Source organism: Tinamus guttatus, unplaced genomic scaffold, assembly GCF_059628265.1.
Source record: "Tinamus guttatus ecotype Peru unplaced genomic scaffold, ASM5962826v1 Tinamus_guttatus_pri_ptg000318l, whole genome shotgun sequence".
In the NCBI taxonomy this organism is placed as follows: domain Eukaryota; kingdom Metazoa; phylum Chordata; class Aves; order Tinamiformes; family Tinamidae; genus Tinamus; species Tinamus guttatus.
In genome coordinates this window covers 210,033-234,676 of record NW_028288852.1, presented here as the reverse complement: position 1 = coordinate 234,676, position 24,644 = coordinate 210,033, and the positions used below count along the sequence as shown (strand labels likewise).

At 40.3% G+C, this 24,644-nt stretch overlaps 1 protein-coding gene across 1 annotated transcript in view; it reads left to right on the top strand.

Annotated features, from left to right (window-relative positions):
* Nucleotides 1-24,644, top strand: part of GRIK1 (glutamate ionotropic receptor kainate type subunit 1) — a 159,956-nt gene that overhangs the window by 83,953 nt on the left and 51,359 nt on the right. The window contains exons 3-7 of the mRNA XM_088529005.1: nt 920-1,177; nt 8,420-8,601; nt 19,385-19,438; nt 21,156-21,329; nt 24,312-24,455. Coding sequence (XP_088385131.1) covers nt 920-1,177; nt 8,420-8,601; nt 19,385-19,438; nt 21,156-21,329; nt 24,312-24,455 — 812 coding nt within the window. The remainder of the gene's footprint in view (nt 1-919; nt 1,178-8,419; nt 8,602-19,384; nt 19,439-21,155; nt 21,330-24,311; nt 24,456-24,644) is intronic.

Sequence of the window (24,644 nt, the reverse complement as noted above, 5' to 3'; positions counted from 1 at the left end):
TCAAGATTTCCCACAAAGCGCTATGTCACAAAGACAACAGCACAGCAATTCAGTGCAGGGCTTTGTCCCAGTCTGTAAAGACCTTTTTAGAAACATTTGAAGTAGATTTTATTAATGTGCAAAAGTAATTAATATTACTTCCTCTCAGGTCAGTTAGCCTGAGATTGCATAGGAGGGAAAGACAAATGAAATGCAATTTAAAGGAGGGATTCTTTTGCTAGAAATATTAACTACAATGGCTAGAGTACAAGGAGAAAGAAACCTTTAAGTCAGCGTGCAATGTACTATTTGCTCATAGTAGATACTAACATCTGACTGATTTGGTATTAAAACAGCTTTTCATTTCTCTGTGTTTTACTAAGGGCTCTAGATTTTACCCTTTGTTTTGTAAACACAGATTCTGAAGTGCCATGAATCACAGTGCCCTTTGCTGTCTATAATACTTCAATAGCCTGGAATTAAAGCAACTCTCATTGGCAATCATTTGCTAGTCACAAAGGGAGTCTTTTTAGTGTTTATTGTGATGCCATGAGCACGTTCCCTGAAATTCTGCCATGAAACTTAATTCATGTGACATCCCTTTGGCAAGCCCGCAGTCAGAAAGCTCCTGGTTTCTCCAGAATAATGCCATTCTGAGAAAGGCAATGTAGGAAGAATCAGTGTGATGTGAAGATAATGAACAGAGATTTTTTTTTTTCAAGGTAGTTCTAAGACATAATGCTAATCAGTAAAACAATATTCAGGAACCATTTCCCAGGATTTTAGTAGATTTAGGTGCAAGCTATTCTCACTTCAAAAGAGTGGAGATAGATGGAGAAAAATATTTCAAATCTCTACAAGATTTCCAACTTGCTGCTTAGCATTTTGGGGGGTAAACATTACTGCTTTTGCAGACTAATAGCTTCTTTCTCTTCTGCAGCATGTGATCAGCTTGCTCTTGGTGTAGCTGCTCTGTTTGGACCGTCCCACAGCTCCTCAGTCAGCGCAGTGCAGTCCATTTGCAACGCACTTGAAGTCCCACATATACAGACCCGATGGAAGCATCCTACAGTGGATAACAAAGATGCATTTTATATCAACCTCTATCCAGACTATGCAGCCATCAGCAGAGCAGTTTTGGATCTTGTGCTATATTACAACTGGAAAATAGTCACAGTAGTATATGAAGACAGCACAGGTATGTAGTACAGATGCACTGTGTCATGTATTCTATTTATGAATATATACAAGTAAATTCTGTTTTGTGAAATACAGTGCATGTGATCAGCTTGGCTTACTTTCTGCAGATTTTCCTAGGATAAAAAGGTCTCTTAAGTTGCAGATATCCTTCTAGCCCTCTGGATTTTGAAAAGCTGTTCATTTCATCAGAACTTTCGGAGGCAGCAGGATGTAGCACATGAACTCTTGGGACTGAATCACTTTGTGCTTCCTCTCTGTGCAGCCACTGACACAGCTTCAAACTGATAAACATCGCCATGTGGGGCTGATTATGGATTCCTTCTCTCAGCAAGTGGTCGATATTAAAAGAATACATTAACAAAATGAAATTTCAAATTGCAGCATTTTTGTTGTAGAGGCTCTCTCATTCCTTGAAACTATCTCATAAAGAGTCAGCTCTGTTGTCGGTTGGGCACCTAAAGGTTGAATCTGAAAGCTGTGTTGCCAGTAGATGTTCCAGCCTGAGACTCTTAAAGAAGCCTGCTCTTTCTTTGTGACGAGAACATCCTCGCGGAGTATGCTGTAGTCATAGATGTCCGGTGACATAGCAAGGACAGTCAATATCAATAACAAACACTTTTCCATTCACAACAAAAGCATTCCTGGAAGCAAGTGATTTCAAAGCACATGAGACACTAGGAGTTTTTTTTCTTTTAAAAACAGAGATTGAGGAAGAGTATTGATGTTATAAGGCCACCCAAACCACTTTTGCATATTTTTACATACTTTGGCTTTACTACCCTTGTAGTTGATTCCATATGTTGTACCAAAGACGTGCCACTTGCCTCACTGGAGTGGAAATGGTTTCTGTTTCTGAGAAATATATTAGCCCTTCTGGGCATTCATCGAATGGCATTTCTAAACTGTTCTCAGAAGCAGTCCTGTCTGCTAGGATTAAGTATCAAAATTTATTGTAAGCATGATTGCAGAGACCATAATCTCTCCTAGTCTTTGCCGAGTGAAGACTCGACTATGGATTAAGCATCTATAATCTGAATTCACAAGAAAAAGTTGGCATATGAAGCTCAGAGAGATCTGTAGCTCTCCTATCAAAGCACAGAAAACCCTAAGCAAGGCTGATTGACTAATTTTTTTTACAGGGCACAAAGTAACATTTAAGGGCACATTTTAAGCAGCAGAAAAGATTTTCTTGGAAACCATATTGTTCATTAGCAGTCCTTGGTGCAAAATACGCACTATGCTGTCAGCCTAGCTCTGAGATTCGTATTGCCCTTTCCTTTCTCACTGCCTACAGAAAGACGGTGCCTTTTACAGTTCCTGGTACAGATAGCGTTTGAACTGATCTTTTGATACTGGCATAAAACAATGCCAGATGAGCCATCAAAGCCTCCGTCTAAACCTTTAAAGAGGATATGTAAAGTAAAGCATATTTAATAAAAGTCATGTTGTAAAACCATGTCCGAAAAACAGGATTCTACTAAAAAAAATCAACCTCATCTCTAAAATGAAGATGTTGTTTTTATCTCTGTACAGTTGAGAACAAAAAAAAAGTACAATTCTCATCTTGCATCCAAGAGGCAGCGCTCAGCACCAATATTCTATTCATCTTGGACTAAAAGAATATACCAGAATATACCTGAAGATAGAAGAAAAAAAGCAAGTCAGACTGGGCTAACTGCAGCAGTCTTGCATTTCTATTAAGATTTCTAGCTCAGCAGGGTTTCTGTTGTACTGCTAGTGCTTCATCCCAAAATACATTTGTGGATTATGCAAGTACAAATCTTTTTCAAGTTAGCAATGTATTATCAAATTAGCATTCAAAAACACAAAGTGCTATGAACTTACTCAGTTACAAAATGATTGATATTGGAGAGACATCATTTGCAGAGATATTTAGGATGTAAATTAATAATCAAGCGTCTTATTAAATTGGAATATGGAAAGCAAGCAGGTCATCTTTGGTCACTCTAAGTAGTCTTTGGATTTTGTGTTAAGGTAAGACTTAATTTCTGAGTCTTTTTTTTTTATATATCTCATCTCACATGTTTTCAGTTGATAGCCTGTAAGAAGAAAGAAAGACTACATTGCACTATTTTTTTCCCTGGTGACTAATTTAATGTTAAGAGCAACTTCATTTTTAAATGAACAATGAACTCAGTTATACCAGCCAGCTTCCAGTGACCCCATCCTAGATTATCCAGCTTGCAGATTAATCCTCCTGCAGGTGCAAGGACTACTTTGAAAATTAACTGTGACAATTCTGCTCTCATCCTTCATGCTACAGCACTGCTCCAAGCCCACGTGCCATCCTTGTCAGCTTCAGCACACCGATTGCTTACTGTGCTGCTTTGCCAAGCTGAAATTCCCCACCACCACCATAGTTGTGGTTTCACTCTGGCATGGACACATATATGAAAAGAAATGCAATTACAACTTTGCACTTGACAATATTTAAAAATCAGTTCTTTTGAGTGAGTTCTGGTTTCCAAATGATACAAACCACTTGCACCTAGCCTCCTATCATCATCATCATTTGCCATCCTGCCAGGATTTGTAATCCAAACATCTTTTCAGCCACAGCTTTTCTCCAGTCAACAATTTTAGAGTGAATAAAGGGACAAGAGCACTGCAAATATCTGAATAGCCTAGTCTGAATGGGCCAGCCTTCACAGACATCAGCTTTTCGATAATGTTTTCTCACTGACATCTGCTTTCTAAGGTCTGACAAATTATTATCTTACGGTTCCACATTTTTCATGAGCAGGCTATATGATATATGAAGGTAGTCAGTTTCCAGAGGCAAACTTTTTACATCTAAGAAGTTACTTGTGTCAGCTGAATTTGTAAGACAGAACATGCATAATCTTACCTTGACAGTTCAACATGTCTCTTATTTGTATTTCCAAGTTTTCATTCTTCAGCATTTTACCACCATATCAGTGCTGTGCTCTTAGTTCATTCAACACCGACCCTGGGGTAAGTTATTCCATGTCATATCACATACCCCTTTTTAATATTGACAAAACATTACCACTTCTTTCTTTTAGCAAATTCAAATTGGTTTTAAATCTTCCTACATTTTTGTCAAATACAAAAGACAAAGTCAGGTTCTGTCTTCTATGGATCACATTAAACAACTTCACTAACTCCTCTCGGGGGACCTATATCACTTTTAGAGGCTTTTCTTCCCTAAATACATTAGCAAATTCCTTCATGTTTTCCTGAGCTGTCCCAACCTTTACTCTATTGTCCCTTAGCCATATATATAAATAACAAATCACACTATAGCCTCTACTTCTGTTTTTAATTGCTGTCTTTATTGTGCTATTGAAAGACAGACTTTCAGCCAAAGTCATCTTTCTTAACTGTGCATTAATGGCTTCCTGCCTACAGAATAAATTTGTCTTTAAATGATGTCACAGATTACTCTCGCTGAATTTCTCATCCAACTCGTTATTGCCCTATAGTTTCCTAATACTAAGGAAACACAAGACTCCTAAATATATGCATTTTTGTGGTGGAGACTGTCCTCATTTTTTTCTATAGTGAGCATCATCAATGTTATGCTCAGAGTCTCCGTGCCATAATCAACCTTCATTCTGTGGATTAATTTCTCTATATATTTCTCCACGATGTTCAAAAAGAGTGAATTTATATCAAGCATAATAACTCTATTCAGGAAGAAAAAATCTCCGGTAGTTTTAAAGACAGCCTTTGCAAGACTGCTGAGCCTTGCAATAGTCTGTATGACACATCCAGTGAACACCTCCCAGATTTAGGTACCATAAGCTATGTTTTATCTTTTCAAATACTACAACTGGATACATCTCCTGTTCTTTGGTTTAACTTAGTGTTTTGCGACAGAACCCTTCCAAAAGTGCTCTTTTTGCACTTTGTTATTTGAGGCATTATTCTGTAACAGACCCCTGACTTTGTCTCAGTTGTCATACCAGCAACTCAAAAGCAATAACACTGCCTTCATGCGCATTTGACACTGCCTGTCATCTACTCCATCTTCTTTGAAATGAATAATTTTAACCTAGCAGATTCTGAGAAGAGTAACTGCAGCAAATTCCTCTTCTTCTGAAAGAACTTCTGACTTCCCTCATGTGTTAGCCAGCTCTTCTAGCATTTGTTTCAGGATCAGAGGGCCTGATATATTCTTCATACCAGTTCATTTACATTGTGCAGAATTTGTGTTCTTACGAATATTTTCTCCAGTATCAATAGAACTCTTATTTCAATTTTTAAACTTGATTAAATTAACTATGCTTAAAAAAATAATTAAATGAAGGATGGGGAAAACACCTCCTGCCCACACATGCTATCACACTTAACCACCAATATGTATGGTAATACGCTTGTTGAAAGATTGTGTCTATGCTGTCTAGATAGGAATTCCTAAATACAGCATGCATAACGTGTAATCATTCTAGATATTATGACGTATTATGAAATATTCAAAGGCTTTCACATGTTTAAATATTTCACTCATGTCAAAACAAACCATTTCTCTTGCTCAAACGGCTGAAAAGCAAGCTCGTGATAAAAATGCATCCCCAAATTTTGCTAAATCACTTGAAATTAAAGACAGGAGAAAACTTTCTTGATATCCCAGAAAATTTGCAACCCTGTTCCCAAAGGAAAAATGTTCAGCTGTCTGAACAAATGACAGGAGAATACAGAGGGCAGGACAAGAAAGTTAGTGTTTAAAATGTGGTTTTCATCTTTAAAGATTTTGCTTATGGATCCTAAACCGAGCCTTTCCTATTAATAGGGCAGGCTGAAGCTCTCTCCAAGGGATCCTCAAAGGGATCCTCAGCCACCACAGTGACCACCTGGCCGTACTGAAGAATGACATTTTTCTTACTCAAGTTTCAGCACCACCCTGCAGAATTCACCTTCCTGCTCTGCTGTTCAAGCAACATGAGCCCCTTTGCTGAGGGCAGCCCATGTCCAGGCTCTGCCCTCTTGAGCCCCAGCTGAGTTGCCACTTTCCAGTGTCCTGGGGAGCCAGCAGTGCCTCCTGCCCAGCCAGACCAGCTCGAGATGGTCCCACGGTGCGAGCAAGGCATGACAACTGCAAGCGCTGAGCTTGCCCAGTTCTCCTTCCCTCAGGCAGTCAGACCAAGCGCTTGACATTTTTGAACACTGATGTTTATCAGATGGAAGCTTGGTGATATCATGTTCAAGGAGGACATTGATGGTTATTGCCTCGTGTTATTGATTATGCTGGCAGATGGTTGAAGGTTTTGTATAGTCCTCTGAAAAAAAAAATAGCTGCAGCTCCTTTCACACTCAAATGTTGAGCCAGTCTTTGTCTTCATTTGACATGGCAATAGGATGTGATAGGAAAGATAAGGTCTGCAGGTAAGGTCTTGAGACTGCATGGGTCTCAAGAGACTGCGATAGGTGTTCTAACATACATGGGATTTTCCTTCCCGCATTAAGAAGTTGGGAAGGAGGAGACCTTTTTTTTCACTGAATCTTGTTTCTGCTCCTGCAGTTCCCCAACACTTGCAGTTAGATACTTTTTGTTGCAGCAACGAGAAACCGCAGTAATCAGTCTGAGGTTGTGGATAAGGTGTTCCCTACAAGCTGGGCTCTTTCCTTTCTCTCATCCCAGTTTTTCCCCTTAGAATCACTCCTCAGTATACTGACTGAAGCACTGCAGTCCACAGCTGAACACCTGGATGTGTGAGACAGCCAAAGTTACCATTTTACAGGCAGACTACATAAACTCTCCCACTTGTTAGTCATAATATCGAGCGTGAATTGTTTCATATTTGCACATGCTGGCTTCCAGACAGGCTTCTGTCTCAACGTGTGTGCGATTTACATTTGAATACTCACAGTGTTTGATATTCTATACCGATTGTTGGTACTTAAAAGCCTGCAAAGAACAGACCTGGCATTGCAGGCAGAGAAAGATTACGTTTTTCAAAACCCATTGCCAGTACTTGAGTGAAAGCCAGCAGTCCAGAACATAGCAATCACTCGCTATCCTCTGAAGAAATAGTGATGCTTCATGTTGCCTTATACATATTATTGTACCATTCAAGCAAGGACATCCATGCACAAGGCAAATATACACCCACTCCCAGAGGAGTGCAAAGATTTTTTCGTATTTATTGTTTTTTCAATTTTGTTTAATAACTGCTTCTTCTGCTTTTGTTTAATACCTGCTTCTATGAATCTTTCTCGTATTCTCTCTCTCCTTATGCACATTTTTAAGGCAGCCTTTTACTTTCACTCAGCAGGAGACCAAGAGTTTTTCCGTGGATTAGAAAGAAGATTAGGTTTGAGGATAATGAGAGAGAGGGGTGTGTGTAATCACACACCTCAAAGAACTTGTAACAATCTCTCTTTGTTTTTGGAGGCCGTACAAATTACAGAGGAGTGCTGAATTAGCTGGTAGAATTGCACGGTGTTTAAATACTTGGACAATTCTTCCAGTATTTGAGCTCCACTGACTGCAAATAAACTGTGCATATTTGTACCAGCTGAAGACTTAGTCCTAGAAATCATGTTCTTGTGTTTACAGATAGAGAATTGTATCTGAAAATATTTCAGTTCTCTACAAGATCTTAGACTTGCTGGGTGGCCTTATGCAAGTCATTTGATTTCACTGTGCCCTCAGGCTTTTTGTTTCTAAAATGAGGATAAGAAAAAATTAATGCTCCCCTCTCTGGGATATTACAGTGTATGCTGGGATGAGGACAACGAGAGCCACATGGATGCCTATTTAAAATAATTATTGGTAAGTGCCACTCAGACCCACCAGTGGATTCTGAGTGAGCAACAGTAGGCATGCAGTGCATGAAACATTTTTTCCCTTTCTTTCCCCTCATCTGCTTGTACCCAAAATTTGGCAGAAGAGTTAAGGAAGTTTCCTCAATTCCAGGTTCTTCTTGTTTAACATTGATATTTGAATGGAATAATTAGCTGCCAGAGAAGAAGAAATATACCTTTTTGAAGAATATCTCATCAATGTTGCATTGATACAAACAGCTTCTGTGGACAATCAATTCAAAATACGATTCTGAGTATTTACTTGCTAAAGTGAAATATAACTGTGAAAAGAAAATGATGCAATGACACTGGGTGGCAGTTACATATATAAAGTTAACAGCTTAACATTTAGACAGCTGAAATAGAGTGGGAATGATAAGGGGTTCATGTGACAATAAATAGTCATTTCACAGAATGGTTAGTTGAACACCTCTGTACCATTTTTCAGGTCTAATTCGCCTGCAAGAGCTCATCAAAGCCCCTTCTAGATACAACATTAAAATCAAAATCCGCCAGCTGCCCTCTGGGAATAAAGATGCCAGGCCTTTGCTCAAGGAGATGAAGAAGGGCAAGGAATTCTACGTGATATTTGATTGCTCACATGAAACAGCAGCAGAAATTCTTAAGCAGGTAAGGGGGAGGGTTCAGGGCTCCTTACATTTCCTGGAAGCTGTCAGCCTATCTGTTTTTCACTTCCTGGGAAATGCCAAAATTGAATTGGCTGTTATTGGCTATAGTCTGTAGACTTTTTAATATCAGAGAGAAGTATGAAATCATTTGCATTAGGCAATAGACTTTCCAATAACAGACAGTGGTTCCTGCAGGACACTGTGCAACTTTTGAGCACTCATGAGGTTTCAGGGCTCCAACTGAGCTGTAAGGACTGTATTTATGCAGCAAAAGGAAATATGTAATTCTTTTTAATACTTCAGGTTCTGTGTGGCAGAGGAGCTTGCACATTTATTTTGTTTTGTCTTCTTTTAATCAATAAATTTTTTATGTCTTCCCCCACAAAAATAGAAAGGGACTCATTTTGGTGCCCTCAGGCACCACACCAAGTTATTCCCTCCACAGCACCTGCACATCCACTGCAGACAAGAGAAAAACTCTCCATTCACATCACTGTAGCAAAGCAAAATCTGTTCTGCTAGTGCGATCTCATCAACTTTTAAACTCTAATGCAGCAAGAAGATGGATAGTATCAGAGGAAAGAAGTATACTTTAAAACAGGAAAAGAGGCTATTGCTCAAGGACTGATGTAGCCCTGACCTAGATGTGAAGCTTGGACAGTCACAGAATGCAAGGACAAATGCTCCAAAGCCTGATATTAATGGGCTGGGACGTTACCAGGGGCACACAGAGAATGGTGTAAATTAGAATTTACTCTTGTCACTTACTATATATTTCTAGCCAATCAAAGTCTAAAGCACTGGTTCCCACAGTTCATTGACCTATAAACAGTAATTCCAAGTAAGTAATGCACAGCCAATAGTGTTTTCCTTTTTGCTGCCATCGTGTGTGGGGGTGGTGGAGTGCTTTTCTGTTTTGTTTTTGACTGTCAGACAGGCTAATAGGGAACACTGACCATAGTCCATTAAGAGAGGGTCCACTGATCCTATTTCACAGCAGTGAGCCATCTCCAAGAGGTTAAAAGCTAATGTTCCTATCCCGGAATGTTCTGGGGAAATATTTCAGTTATGCAGAGTAACATACTGTTTTGTACTGTCAGTACGACAGCTGGATGCATTAGACTGCAGAGCCTGAAACCATCCTCTCTACTCTGGAGAATCACAGTCCTGTTAATAGAGACTTCCAGGATGGTGTTCTAAATCCGAGGCAAACAGCTGAGAGCAAGCACACAAGTTCCCATGAGCCGGGAGGGTTACATTTGTTGCTGTCAGGAAAGTTGGTTTGTGCTAGATTTTAGGGTTTTCTCAGTACATTTAAGCGGTGGCAGGGCTGTTCCATTGGGAACGTGAGGAAAGAGTCGGGGGGATGCCCAATCACAGCTGCTCTCTCACATGATGGGGAACTCACCATCAGGAACAGCGCTGATGGGGAGCAGGAGCGTTGCTGTCCCCCGACTCTGCTCCCGAGTAGGTCTGTCCAAAAGCATTAGAACATGACAGCAGGAACAAGCTGCTCCAAAACGAGGTTTGCAGGGGCAGAGTTAAACTGACAACATGAATTTTCAAGGATTTGCAAGAAGAAAGTGCAGATGTCTGGCACACTGTAGGAGGCACAAGGCTTCAAATTTTCCATATCGAGTATGAAAAAAAAAAGAAAAAAAAAGAATGAAATAACCTTAGTGTCAAAAGAATAAGAGGTACTGCTAAAAGATGCAGAAGACAGGGCAAAGTGGCAGAACAGTTTGCATGGGAAACGAATCATGGGAGACAACTGACAAGATGCAGATTCAGAAAATGCTCTCCAACACCCTAGAAGCTCAGAGAACAATGGTGAAAAGCAGTGTGGAAGGAAATTAAGGGAAGTACACCTGTGGGTCAGAGCTGTGGGGAAAAAAAGCAACATAACTATAGGCTAAAGTGAAAGGAAAAATGGCTTGGATATGAAATAGTCCTATGGCTGTATCCAGATGCTGACAGCAGTAACTCAGGTATTGCTGTTCCTCATTGCCAAAGGCAGCTGTGAAATTCAGAGGTGTGGAGGGCTCTGAATTTGCAGGTATGACTCATCCGATTGTAGGTTAGCTACTCTAAGTACTATGGGTTACATTCTCATCATCACACAGAGAAATCTCTAAGGAATTCAGCCCTGGATGAAAAGAAGACATTAAACAGAACACTACAGAAATTATTCCAGTAAGACTCTGCAATGTCAATAGAGAATATTCTTGATCTAGAGACTTTGTAAACTATCCAACAGGTATGATGGAAAGCTATAAATCATTATGAAACTATATAGCTTCCAATAGCAGCAGGAACCACAGCCAACAGTCGTATAAATCAATCCTAACAGCAACAATTCCTTATCTGCCTGCTGTACTTATAATAATCCAGCAGCAGCTTAGTAGCCCATGTAGGAAAAGATGAATAGAGCAAGTAGAATTTTTTTTGGGGGGGTGGTATACATGGCATTTTACAGATTAAAGCTACAGCTGGGTCATGCAGGGGCTATGCTAGGGCTGCATTTCTCCCTCCGAGTCACAGGGTACCAGCTCCATACTGGGAGCTACTCCATCTCCTCCGAACAGCCCCGTCGGGCAGCTGCAGCGTCTCTCACCTCCTTTAGTCTCACCTGGGCTGGAGAAGAGGCAGAAGGAGAGGTCTGACCTGCACTCCCCTGCACTCCCCTGCTGCAGGGTGGCCATGCAAACCCGCAGCAACGTTTCTGCTGGCAGCCACCGTCCTTCCTCCGGGCTGCGAGCAGAGGCAGGGCAGAAACGCGGCCTGGCTCCTGCAAGTCCTACCTGCAGCCGCACACTGAGGCGGTGGCAGCAATGGCTCTGCACGCAGGTGCGAGTCACGCCAGAGCGCAGGGGGCACCAGCTGTACCACAGCTTGGCTCCTTGGGAACGAGGGGGAAGAAAGGCCGGAAAGCCCTTTGCAGGAGCTAAAGGGTAAATACCTCCGAAATAATGTCCTCAAAGAACCGGCTTATGGAGCTCAGTTTGGGAGTACAGGTCTACCTTGGCAGCTGCTTTGGCTGAGATGTGGGACTAGGAGAGATGACCTCTTCACTGGACTGCCTAGAGCTTTTGTTTACAAAACAGCACAAAAATCAGATTTCTTCTCTTAAGTGAGAATATCTTTTGTGTATTTATAGCTCCAAATACAAAACCCCGCTTCTGCCTCATGCCCAACAAGAACAAGCAAATCAATAAGCTAATTTAAACAAAATATAAAGCCTGCATGCAGCTGCATAGCCCATTCCCTTAACTCATACACTTTTCCTTCTCTCTGACATGCTGCAGAGAGAGCCTTTCGCAGTCCCCAGCCAGTGTAACAAGGCCTGGCTCTCTGATAACCCAGACCTGGAAAGAAAAGGAGAAAATTGTGATTATTGCTTACTGCCTTTTCCAATAGTTGCTTTGACCTTTCTCTCCAATATTCTAGGGGAATTGGTGAGCTCATGGTAGTGGGGCTCATCAGCTCTGTCTCAAGCAGGTATGTAACCACTTGAAACCATTGGCTTATGTTGACCCAAGTGACCTGTTCTATGGGCATCAGGATGGCCTGAAACTACCTGAACCTAGAGGTTACACCAGCAGATCTCCCAAGTACAACGTGCTGCATTGGCCAAGCTTATGCAAAAAGTTGCAACCAGTCTGTCACAATTATGGCGTGCCTGAAAATCCCAGTCCTTCCTGCAGGCAAGAGATTTAGTTCCTGGGATTTTAAAACTCAAAACTGAACAGATTTTCTATCAAGGAGCATGACTATTAGAGATGTAAATGCCCAAAGCAGGAGTTAAGTACAGTTGTGGCTCATTAGTGCAATATTGTGTGAGCTCCTCCAAAGTCCCTCCTCCATATCTGCTTAAGCTCTCTACAAGCTTCCCTATTTGATTGCAGCAAAGGGTGCCTAGCATCTCTTTCCTTTCTAAGCTTAAAAATAGACATCCTCAGTAGAGGTGAGCTGACCAAGAACTCTCCAAATCTTCCTCAGAGCAGTAGGATGGGATCCGTTGCAAAAGGAAGTCAAAAACACTTCCTTAGGGAAAAGTGTGGTGGTCACAGCACTCACCTGAAATATTTGCCATTAGAGATTTAGTGCTCTGTCTAGACTGAAGGCAGTCAATTCCATAATTCAGTTAAAGCTAGTTATTGCGAACTGTAGTCAGCTTTGTGTGCAACCCTTCCAATATATATCCTTCCAATATCCTGCACACACTTTATTTGGTCTGATACTGCCTTTTTGTATGAAGGACTTATTTGAAGAGCTTAAGTTACAATTTATTCTTCTAACTCACCAATTACTGATATAGATTTTACTGGCAGGCAAACTAATCTTCCATAAATTAGGTAGCTACTATCCTTAAATTATAGACACCTCTCACCACACTTTAAAATATGGAATATGCAGTATTTTAATCAGATTTAGGACACTCGTAATGCATTTTATAAAGACTGCTATGCTCACTTTCACAGTGTGATAGAGCATCAAAATAACTAATTCTGGGCTTGCAGGAGTGCTAAAATTGTCACTCTAGTATACATTCTAAGTGTAATAATAAATGTCTGGAGATAAAACTTCAGTTCTTGAGTATGCTCCCTCAAATAGCCTGATGGAGGGGAGGAGTGATTCCCATTGCCAAACAAAAAAGGACAGAATTTTCTCTTTTCTTGCTTCTTCTGGGGACATTCCTTGTTCCTGTGGCAGATCCTCCCAGCCCCCTATATACCCAAGGGTGAGAAGCAGAGAAATACTTGTTTCAGTGGTTCTCTTCTCTCCTCTTGAATTTATAAAGAGATCCCACGAGGAAGATATCCTCTTCTGGCCACCTGGTTCCTTCTGAAATGTAGCAAAGCGGGATCATAGCCCATGTTTGAAGGCATTGGGGAGAGACTGGAAAAAAAGAGTGAATCTTACTGTGGCTTTCACAAGAGCCCTGATGTCCTGCGTCATTTCAGTGGGGAAGGTATAAAGTAGTGCAATATGAGATGGCATAGATTTTCTGTTTTATAACCTGCATTGTGACAGTCTTACCTTCCCAGGGTGAGGTGAGCTAGTTATTGTGAACTGCAATCAGTTTTGTGTGCCTCCTGGGAGGAGATACGAGGTGATCAGCACTCACTGACTGAGCTCTTAGAGGGCACCCAGCCTGCCGGTGAGTGCAGTGAACTGCCTGAGCCATTGGCTTCCCCATCCTCCCAATGAAGCATATTCTGGAGCAAGCCAGAACTCTTATTTGCCATGTGAATGCAGATTTCTTTCCCTTATAAAAAAATGGGTTGGAGCAAGGAATGCATTCCCACACCACGCCCCGTTATATAGTCAGAGTCCAGCCACAGGCACGTATTAACCCAGAACTTTGCACGTACGTTTCCAAATCTAAATATAGGTCTCCATAGAAGCAAAGCCTGCCATCACCTCAGTAACTTTATTCTGATGTTGGAAGGTAAGCAGCATATGCTATTAGTCAGAATATAGATTTTTTGGGGTTGTGGTTGTATACTATAATAGCTAGGCCATGCAGAGACTTCTGCTCTGGTTACCTGTGCTGTCTAGATGTAAGCTAGAGGAGGGTAGCAATGCAGTGGCCTGCTACTTCTTGCACATATAGCTGTTCTTTACTTCCTTTGAAGATTCACTTGGTGGTGTAAATGCAAGCAGACTTTCAATCTGAAGGTGTGCTTTCAGTTTTGGTACTATGAGCCTATGCCCAAACTGGATTTTGAAGAGCGATGCTGCTGCCCTAGCTCTGTGGGATCTCTTCAGGAAGCAGAAGGAGCCAACTATAGCAAACTGTGGCTCTGGGGAGATAAGTTTGTCCTGTCCGACTGCTATGGCCCTGGTTTCCGGCTGGAGTCCAATACCAGCTAAGCATTTGCAGAATATATCCTCCTTTTTGACATGGCACATTTCCCTTTTGGAGGAACTCTCTTCCAGCTAGACCACTGTCATGACTGAGCGGGGTGCAGGCTGCACTGAAGGCTTCTAGTGAGCTAAGTTATGCCAGGTAAGGCTGTCTGAATAAAGCCCATGGAAACACTGGAAGCAAAATATCTTTGTTTATATAGCAAAATAGAGGGGCAAAGAGGTGGAGAGGGTTTTATTCATCATAGTTTATCCTGCTGATCTGAGGGAACATTAGTGATACTAATTAATTAGATAATGAGATGCCTTACTTTAATGCTGATGAAATTAAACAATAGCATGAGTGAGGAAAATGCAAAATGAAAACAAGCAAAGGGTTTGATGCAGTTGCTGCTAATATGTTTCACCATGATTCTACTTTCAGCCTGCCTCGAGGGAAAACTGACACTAGCTCTCAATGTGGAGATAATTTTTACAAGGTGAACAAATGCAAGGTAGAAGCAAGGCAGGAATTAGGCCCCAAATAGATTTACAGACAGAAAAGATAATATCGTTTATCCAACCCCTGTCCACTTGCCACCTATATTTTGTCCACTGAAACTCATTTGGATTCACATTGATGTTCATGATGCACAACTAAAACATAGGTGTGCTAAAGGCAAGGCCTAAACATCTGACTTGAGCATGCCTGAAATGGATGATTAGATATGGAAGTCTTTTCATCTTATTCCCACGATAACCATAACTGGCCCACAGTATCTCGTGTCTGGGTTTAGCTGAAGAACAGATTTTTATACAGACTTGGATTGGTAGGAGATCAGCAAGGAGCATGCAGAGTATTTCATTCTGGCTCCACTAGTTTACATTCATCTAAGATTCATAGTAAGAAAAAGCTGTTATTATTTAAATAGGACATTTATATCATATGTGTAATTATTTAAGTAGTTACATGCAAAGTTATTTAAATAGGAATGCGAAGTGAAATCTCCCTCTAGTTTCTCATGGGCAGATAAATGAATCTGTTGCTTTCCCTTCTCTCTTCCGGACTTCTGTGCTTATTTTCAGTTGTGGGGAGGGTACTTCCCCTGTGGGAAGAACCCGTGCAGCTGCTTTGCTCTGTGCTTCAGAGATATTGCAGGCTGAAGTGAGTCTTTTTATTGTTGTCTATCTCTGTTGTCTATTTCTAGTTGCTAGAAATTCCAGTTCCTCTAGCTGATGTCTGACAAACACAGAGCAGAAGAGGAGTCCTTGCTGCTGAGATGATGCAGGTGTAACTCACTCCTCTATTTATGCTCCATGAAGTTGATGCTTTGTGGTCTTCAGCTTAACAACTCATTTTGCTTTAACTTGTCCTACACCCTTGTTTTTCTAATACCATTCTTCAGACTGGGTGTTCGATACTCTCATCATATACATCCCTTCATTAGAAATTTTGCTCAGGAACCACATGACCATAAAACAAAAATAAAAGTTGCTATAACACCATCTTCTAGAGCCATGAATAAAAAGCACCCTATTTAGGTCAATCTACAGATCTAATTCAAGAACCATAGCAATGTTTATATGCTATATAACTGCTAACTAATTATCATCCTTAATGATTGTTAGAAGGGAGGGTGGCTTTTCCTGTAACCAGCATGAAGTGAGAGGGTAGAGCATGGTGGAAGATGAGGCCAGTCTGGGGCATCAACTCTTATTCCTGAGCCAGAGGAGGACGTCATTCCTGTACACTTGCTGCTTAAGAGCTCCCTCACAGCCAGCTGTAGTTTCGCATCTTGGTTGAGTTGTCATTAATACTGAAAATACAAAAAGCAGGATATTGATTAAGTGATTCTGGGCTGCTGAAAACATTATTTGGAAGAGTTGGTGTTGGTCATGTAGCCCTGGTGTGCAAAGTCCATTCCAAACCCATAACAGTCTTCCCACCTATAGTGATAGTGACTCTTGGGTCTTGGTTGTGGCAGATAACACTGCTTGCTGAACCTCATTTTTTAAACAGAATGGCCTGGTGAATTCTAGTTTTATGGTTCTGTTTTGTTTCCAGATACAACCCTGTAGCATGTCTTTTGAAACCATTACTAGTCACAGGCACGTCCTGCCTGTTTGCAGTGCATTATTTCGGAATCAATATTCTCATAAAAAAACTTGTAATTCAAGCTACTAACCTTGGATTTCTGAAGAAAATAATAACTGAACTGGTTGGATTAATGGAGCAGTGCAGCTGCAGCAGCCCAAGCTATGCAATGCTTTCCAAATGCCCACGTTATATACTTCATAATCATTAAAAGTAATGTGTCTTCACAAACAATACAGTGGCAGCTCTTATTGCAATGCAGGTGGATTTCCAATGACCACAGCAGCAAAGTATCAATGAGTGTCATAATTAAAGTGTGCGTGCATTTTTCTGCTTATGGTATATTTGCCAAAAAAAGGACCCAAAATAGTAATAATAATAAAAGGTTCTGATTATCTTAAAACTATTCATTCACTCAGACTAAATTTGAACAGTTATAGTATCTAGGATAAATCCTAGTTGTCAGGACTAGACTAGATTTACAAAAGGCTTGCCATCTCCCTCTTGTTCAGAAGCAAGCCATGAACAAGTCTGGTTCCTTCCTCCACCTGGAAAGATTGTGAAGCATTTCTCCCACATTCCAAAAATAGTGATTTGGTTGCTGGATACAAGGTGTTTGCACTGGTTAGGATCTAAATCTGTTGTGTATATGGCCCTCCATTTAACACACACTCAAAAAGAAAAAAAATAGAAAAAGAAAGAAAAAAAAAAAAACACCACAGCAAGAGCAGGAATCCAAGCATTAGTACATTAGCAGAGGTGGTTGGCAGCTCAGATGGCTCACCTTTGCCCTTTACTGAAATTCTCTTTTTTTCTTCCTTGTTTTTATTCTGCAAAGTTAAGAGGAAGAAAAGACTGCACAGGCTATTTTTTGTCGCCCTGCTCTAGAAACAGTGCTGTGATATACATAAGGGTGATAGCTAACAGATGCTTGCCACTGTCATGCTGTAGAGGGGAAGCTGTATCTCAAAGCACTGTGTAGCTTAACATTGTATTGATTCTTCATTGCCATAAAATTTGCAGGCAGGCAGACTGCATTTGATACCTCCTGATATGTTCTGGATATGAGTGCAATGGAATCATAAACTTGATATTAGGTTTTCTAACTCAAGCTAGAGCTAAAACTGTAATGAATCAATAATTCACCAATGGATATTTGTAGCCTTCCTTTTCACATTTATTAATATGCTCTTTCTTTCATATTAATCTAAAACAATGAATCAACTGTGAACTTCCTGTAGAGGACCAAATTAATTCAGACTTTTACTTGGATTCAGAAGACGTTTCTAACCTTATCACCTAGTGGCTGACCTGGGTCCCATATGAAGTAATAGGTTTACTGGCATCTCCTTCATGTAGCAGGGACCTTAGGCACAGAAACCCAGCAATTTCAGGGAGCAAAACTGAGTCCAACCCAGTCATCTGGGAAATAGTTTGAATTCAAGTTTGCATTCAAGGTACTATATATCATTTTCTGTGCATAAATAAGGAACATCAGTCCCTAGAATTGCCAGGTTTCTCATTTTTACAGGTAATAAAATAACTCTAAGAAATGCAATAGAAGAGGACTAATAAAGTAAGGAATAAAAAAGGCAATTTTGACATGTAAATTCAATGAAGTGCTTCAATAAAATACTTGCCTTCTGGCTTGATTTTTTGCAGTTGGAAATGGATGGTTGTTTGTGATTAACACTGAGTTGTTTTTATTATCTACTACAGCTAAGGAAGCTTAGGGTCCTTCTTTTTCTATGTGAGAAATTGCCCTCCACTATCAAGCAATTGATTTACCAAGGCTTTTGCCACACAGAAGAATTCTGGAAAGCTAAATGTTATTATTTCTATGTACCTCTCAAATAGTTGTTCAGGCATACTTTACTGTGATCAAGCTCAATAACATTTCATCTTTGTGTAGCAATAAATTTGTTGGCAATAAATTTGTCACTAGTTACCTAGTTCACAGATCCTTGTCCTGATCCCACTGTCCCAGGGAAAGGAAAATGTTTGAATCACAACAGTTGTACGTGTGGACATGATGGCAAACATTGGTGATACTGATTTAAGACTAAAGAACATCCCCTTACACACAGTCAGGAGTTTTCCATGGGCATCTCCAGGTGACATTCCACCAATTTTCAGATTTGCCCTGAAGGATTTGCCCTGATTTGCCTGCCTGTCTAGCAGGTCCCATAAGGCTCCCAGCTTAAGTCAATATCTGCTTAAACATCCTCCTTACCCTGGAAACACCATCTGAACTTGCATAGCTTCAAAAGGTGTGACTCTGTGGGAGAATATTCAAGAAGATTTCAGAAATCCTTTCTTACTGCTTGTTTTGACAACCTCCCACAGAACTTAATTCCTAGTGAAAGTAGGAGCATTTAAAGAAGCTTTCTTCTCCTTGTTTTTTTTTGTGTTTACTTCAGTGAGCACTCACCAAGTGACTTGTTCTCACATGATAGTGCAGAATAAAAATTTAAAAAATGTCTAAGTACTTCTCACTTAAATTCCATTGTCTGACAGTAAATTCCTTTTCTAACAATTCTCAGATGCAAACTAAACAATTTTACTTTTAAAAAATCAGCTCCTAGTTGTCTCTAGTCAATTTTTCTTGTCCTGGAAGTTTCGCAACTTCTAATCTCTCTCCTGAGCAGAGGTGATAAAAACATAATTTAACTAAAAGATGATAATTTTCACTCCTGAAGAAAAAATGTAGATTTTATTGCACTAAAGTTTTTATAACTTGCAACATTGCTCCAAATTAGTTCATGCTTTTCAAAAGACTATGCAGTAAACTGAAAGCATCCAGTGTAAAGTACATTCACATTTCAACTTCTTCCAACAGATTCTCTCCATGGGAATGATGACAGAATACTACCACTACTTTTTTACCACACTGGTAAGAAATGCTGAAGTTTGGGGGTGAATTTTCTTTGTTGCAGAAAAGACAACTAAAGACTTTCACCTTCCCTCTGAAATTAGGGTTGCCATTATTGAGGAAAACTCGAAAGAATGAGTAAGCTTTAGTATGTCAGGAATTCTGTGAGGATGGCTAACTGTTTAATACTATGAAAATCACTTGCACTGTGGCACTTAGGGAGAAGCTCTCAGTGTAGCTGAGTTAGAATAAAACAAAATAATTAAGGAACCATTTTGAGTTCAGGGTCTCCATGAAGTTCTGCAGATGTTGTGGTGAAGCCCCTGCCCAGCGAAGCATGCAAGCTGGCACTTGAGAGTCCCTATCTAACTCCAAAAACACCATCTAATTTTTAGCAAGTTGAAGACTGCCATGCTCCGTTGCACTGGCCTGGTCCCTCTAGGCTGGTTTTGTTGAGCACAAGACAAAAAGAACACAGTCGGGCTGCTTTGGCAATAAGTCAGAGCGTGCTGTATCTAAGAGGTGTGCTTTGTAACAGCAGGTGTCTGACAAATAATGTTCCTAGCTAAAGTGTTTTATTTACTCATAAAACCAAACCCACATATGTGTAGCATCACTTGGGAAATTTTAAGGCTTATAGTAAATCACAGGTCCTAAATTTCCCTTTATGGCACAAATGTAGGAATAACTATTTCACACACATAATTTATTTATTTAAATATATGTAATATATATTTACTGTAGCTCAATCTATTTTTGAGATTCATTTACATTCTGTACCAGAAAGGCAGAAATGAATAAAAAGCCCATTTTAACATGAAAAAATCTAAAAAAAAAAAAAAAAAACCCAAAACTGTGGGTGTTACATTTTCATGCCATAGCAGCAAATCAAGAATCATATGCATGAGTTAGTGTGGAGGGTATACTGAAATAACCAGTGTTGGTGGTATCTAGACAATGTGGTATTGTAAATGTTGACATTTTGATGGTAATCGTGGTATTGCACCATGACCCACACATTTGTCATTTTACTGTCTGGCTGGGATTGGCAGAAAATTCATTTGAAAAGAAGCCTTCAGGCTTTGAAAAGCCGTTATCATATTTCTACTGCTTGACAAATGCAACTGTGGAATGTGTCGCGCAATTATATCATTGAGAACATCCAATATTTTTCTGCCTGTAAACATCAAGCAACTAAAGCATCTGGAGTTACTCTGGCCTGACATGTCCATTAGACATCCTGGCAACAAGTTACCTAAAGCAGTCAAGGCAGGAGAAAACTCAGGAGTTTAAATTTTAAAAATGCACCACTCTCAATGTCTCTTGGAATTTCCCTTCCTAGAGATGAGAAGTAAGCTTAACATTGCACAACTAATCCTTCACACTGGGTTGTCAGAGCCATAACATTATTAGAGGACCGATATAAATTAAAATCAGATCTTATTGTAAAACCTGATCGCAAAATAGTGTTGTTATGGGGAACTGATTTTTATATTTCAACAAAGCAGATATCTGGTTTGTCAGAAATTTCCCACAGCTTTGGCTTATTCCAATTTATAATCAAAATAGTTATCACTAGTCTTTGTGGGTAAAAGCAGAGGGTTCACAAAGGAAAGAGAAACACACTTAAGCCAATCTGAAAAACAAATGCATTTTTTTTTTGCCTAATTGTAACTTCCCAAAGTTTTGCTTTAAAATGCTACATCTGCTTTTGTTTGCTTTCTTAATGATGATTTAGGATCTATTTGCATTAGACCTGGAACCCTACAGATACAGTGGAGTGAATATGACAGGGTTCCGCCTGCTCAACGTTGAAAACCCACAAGTTTCCTCAGTCATTGAGAAATGGTCTATGGAGCGTTTGCAGGCACCGCCAAAGCCAGAGACCGGCCTCCTTGATGGCATGATGACAGTAAGTGAATAACTGGAGCGAAGCAGTAACAACTGGTGCACACAGTGTGCTTTGCCACCATGGGTAAAATGATCCCATTAGTGTTTTTTAATTTGTTGTGCAAATGCTGAAGCTGCATCCACCAAAAAAGGCTTCTTTGTATCCGCTTTTTTGCTGTGTTAACCAATGCTGTACTTAACCTGTAGGACGAAATACCTGGAGCTGAAGAGATGAGTAACAAACTTCTCTTTTGGGCAGCCAGCCAGCTAACACTCTACAGTTTTTTTGTCAAATGTATATACCGTTGCCTCATTTCTCTAATAATGCTCTCGATAGAGCAAAGAACATAAAAACTACCAGAGGAGGTACAGGATTTATAACCTGCAGGGAAAGATATTGCACATGTGGACAAGTAATAACAGTTTTAAATTGGAAAGTGCCTCTGCTCTTCATTTCCATCATGGACAGCAAATCTGCCTTTTAAGATATAATTTAGAGAAATGAAAGGTATCTTCAAGCCAGGAAATTAGGATTTCCTCCCCACCACTCCCCCAAGAAACAAAGGAAAGAATGGAAGCAATTACATGGGCTGGGTGACTCCATTCAGTATTGGAAGGCTGCAGAGTTGTCATTTTTTTCAATATAAGATAATGTGTCTTATGTACTGAATAGTGTTAGGGGTGATATGAAATATATCTTTTTGCAGATGATTGCAGGGGAAATTTTGAAACATCCTAACATCCTGAAGAGAAATGCATTATGTCTGTTATGTGCAGCATTTTAGAAAAGTAGCTCATTTGAGCAGTCCCAGTGTGCTCGGTGATGCACAAAGCAGCAGGGGAAGCACTCTTGGGGAACTTCTGATGTAAGAAACCAAGACACTCAAGGGTAGCTCTTTATACATAGCTATTTACCTTCATTCACCTGACTGCAAGACTGTGGTTTTTAAGAAAAACAAAATTCCTAGTAGACTCTTATCACCTCCTTTGCATGTCCAGAATCTCTTTGCATCCTTGATGCTCTGAAACAGCATGAGCTTCAAGGAAGACATGTTCCCAGTCAGTTCTGATCATTTAAATATTCATAGCAAGTTCTGCTTATTCCATTTGATGGAGATCTCCAATACTGCTCTATTTCGGTAGACAATAAAGCTATGACAAGCTGCATATTATGAGGAAATCAGGATAACCCAAACTATTTTTAATGCAGGATCTCTCCTTCCTGGTTTATATTGTATAATTTGCCCTGGTCTCAACCTGTGCAGGGCACAATCTGTTTTGCACAATCAGAATTTTGAGTTTACATCCCACTTTATGCTCAAATCACACACAGAGGTATAGCTTCTAATGAGACCTTCAGATTTCTCTGCAACAATTTAAATAGAATACCGAAATCGGAAAAAAAAAAGTCCAAACTAACTCATGGTGATTTTCTTCTTGTGCATAAGCACAGCCATAATCCTACTGGTAGTTCACATCAGAAAATGAGATGACCTTTGATCGTCCACATAACCTCATGCCCTAAAAGAGAACCCACAGGGAGAGGAGAAATGAAATGTTAAGGGAGGTAGCACAGCTGCCCAATTGCTGCACAGCAGGATGGGGAACACCAAGTTACACCAGCCTAAGTGTGGCAATGCTGCTGACATATAAAAAAATACTGGATGCACCATATTGTCTACTAACACTATTAGTGATCCTAAACAGGAATGCAAAATGAGATCTGCACTGATCTGCATTTGAACCGGGCATCTCCCGAATCTCTAGCCCTGGGACAACAGCAGGCTGGGACACCAGGGCAACAAGTAAAATTCAGTCCTGAATGGACATATCCCCAGTCTAACTCATAAACTGATCTGAAGTGTATAGTCATTAATGGGTATCTTTCCATTGACTTTGAGGGATTTTGGCTCAGTTGCTGCAGCAGTTTGGAACAAGAATCTGTTTTAAGATGCTTGACACTCAGAACAGCTGTTATTGTCTTCTTCTGCTTGTCTCGCTATTTATAGTGTTTTCAATTTGTTCCGATTGTTGGAACATTATATGATGCATGTCCTGACCAGTGTGTCAAGAGTGGTTCCTCATATACTGTATATTAAGATTAGCTGGTAAATTCAGATCACATTTGATTATCAGCAAAAACCTCCGATGCTGGTAAGACTGATGCTGTTGTATTTTACTTAGGTAAATGAAACAAAGAATCAAATCTATTAATTCCCCAAAAGGACCGCATGGGAAAGGAATAAAAAATGGATTTGTTTTGCAGTTCATATGAATGAATCCAGTTTCTCCTCTGCTGCATTAGTACCTGTTTTATTTTAAGGATGCAGTATATGGCTTAATTATTCAGTAGCTTTACAAGAAATGTAAGCACTTCCTTCTACAAGATCCCTGTGCATTAAGTGAAGCATGTCCATTCCCGTGTTATGCATGAGAGCACTGAAGCATAACAGAGGTAAAGGTGACATTTTCCAAAACTTCACAGCGATAAAGAGTGTGTTGTCTCTCAATGTGAATCCTAATATGCCTGGTTTTAAACAAATCCATTCCAAAAAACATCATCCAGCATCCAGCTGAATTTTAGTAATATTTAGGTATCTCAGAGGTATATTGATCTTTCCTACCACAGGCTACTTGAAGTTAGATCTACCAGTCCATCGCAAAATAGACAACCTCAAGAAGACAAGTCACTTCCCACTGCAATAGTATGTGGGTTGGTCAGGGAGCTGCCCAAACCAAAGCCTGGTAGAGCCACGTTCCCTATTTGTGCCAAAAGCCACAATCCTCAGGGGCAGCAGACACTCAGAGATGATGAATGGGTGCTTGGTGAGGTGGATTTCCCTGGCAAATAGTACCTGCCTAGCCGCTGTGCAGGAAAGCAATCCTGTAAGCACCACAGAACGCCTGCGGTTGGTTCTCAGTAGAGGACAGCAAGGACAGGGAATGAAAATGTGCATTAAAAAAGGTTTTCTTTCTTTCTTTTTCGTTTTTTTTTTTCGTGCAGACTGAAGCAGCTCTGATGTACGATGCTGTTTACATGGTAGCAGTGGCCTCGCAGCGTGCCTCCCAAATGACTGTCAGCTCCCTGCAGTGCCACAGACACAAGCCGTGGCGTTTTGGACCCAGATTTATGAATCTGATCAAAGAGGCAAGTGTAGACCATCTGCTTATGGCTAGCATAACCCTTCCTTTGTTCTTTACTGCTCTGGCTCGTGCCAATACTCCCTGCTCTTTGTCATATGTTCTGCTCTGACTCTGGCACTCAAATATCTATTTTTTTTCCTTACCTTCTTCCTTTGGTAGGGATGCTCATTTACAGGCACAAGCCTGTGACCTT